Below are 1,078 nucleotides of genomic sequence, written 5' to 3' on the forward strand. Positions count from 1 at the left end.
ATCTCTGTCCCCTCCCATCTTCAACAACAGACTAACCTGTTATCATCTCTGTCCCCTCCCATCTTCAACAACAGACTAACCTGTTATCATCTCTGTCCCCTCCCATCTTCAACAACAGACTAACCTGTTATCATCTCTGTCCCCTCCCATCTTCAACAACAGACTAACCTGTTATCATCTCTGTCCCTCCCATCTTCAACAACAGACCAACCTGTTATCATCTCTGTCCCCTCCCATCTTCAACAACAGACTAACCTGTTATCATCTCTGTCCCCTCCCATCTTCAACAACAGACCAACCTGTTATCATCTCTGTCCTCCATCTTTCAACAGACCAACCTGTTATCTTCAATCTTCAACAGACTAACCTGTTATCATCTCTGTCCCTCCCATCTTCAACAACAGACCAACCTGTTATCATCTCTGTCCCCTCCCATCTTCAACAACAGACTAACCTGTTATCATCTCTGTCCCCTCCCATCTTCAACAACAGACCAACCTGTTATCATCTCTGTCCCTCCCATCTTCAACAACAGACTAACCTGTTATCATCTCTGTCCCCTCCCATCTTCAACAACAGACTAACCTGTTATCATCTCTGTCCCTCCCATCTTCAACAACAGACTAACCTGTTATCATCTCTGTCCCCTCCCATCTTCAACAACAGACTAACCTGTTATCATCTCTGTCCCTCCATCTTCAACAACAGACTAACCTGTTATCATCTCTGTCCCTCCCATCTTCAACAACAGACTAACCTGTTATCATCTCTGTCCTCCCATCTTCAACAACAGACTAACCTGTTATCATCTCTGTCCCCTCCCATCTTCAACAACAGACTAACCTGTTATCATCTCTGTCCCTCCCATCTTCAACAACAGACTACCTGTTATCCTGTCCCCTCCCATCTTCAACAATCCCTCCCATCTTCAACAGACTAACCTGTTATCATCTCTGTCCCCTCCCATCTTCAACAACAGACTAACCTGTTATCATCTCTGTCCCTCCCATCTTCAACAACAGACTAACCTGTTATCATCTCTGTCCCTCCCATCTTCAACAACAGACTAACCTGTTAT

General features: G+C 45.0%; 1 protein-coding gene across 1 annotated transcript in view; it reads left to right on the forward strand.

Moving 5' to 3' along the window:
* The window catches only part of LOC135561962 (phosphopentomutase-like), a 14,479-nt gene extending 14,444 nt beyond the window's left edge, over positions 1-35 (forward strand). Inside the window, 1 exon segment of the mRNA XM_065004489.1 lies at positions 31-35. Within this exon segment, the coding sequence (XP_064860561.1) occupies positions 31-35 (5 nt within the window).
* Positions 36-1,078: the final 1,043 nt, after the last annotated feature.

The sequence above is a fragment of the Oncorhynchus nerka genome, linkage group LG18 (assembly GCF_034236695.1).
Source record: "Oncorhynchus nerka isolate Pitt River linkage group LG18, Oner_Uvic_2.0, whole genome shotgun sequence".
In the NCBI taxonomy this organism is placed as follows: domain Eukaryota; kingdom Metazoa; phylum Chordata; class Actinopteri; order Salmoniformes; family Salmonidae; genus Oncorhynchus; species Oncorhynchus nerka.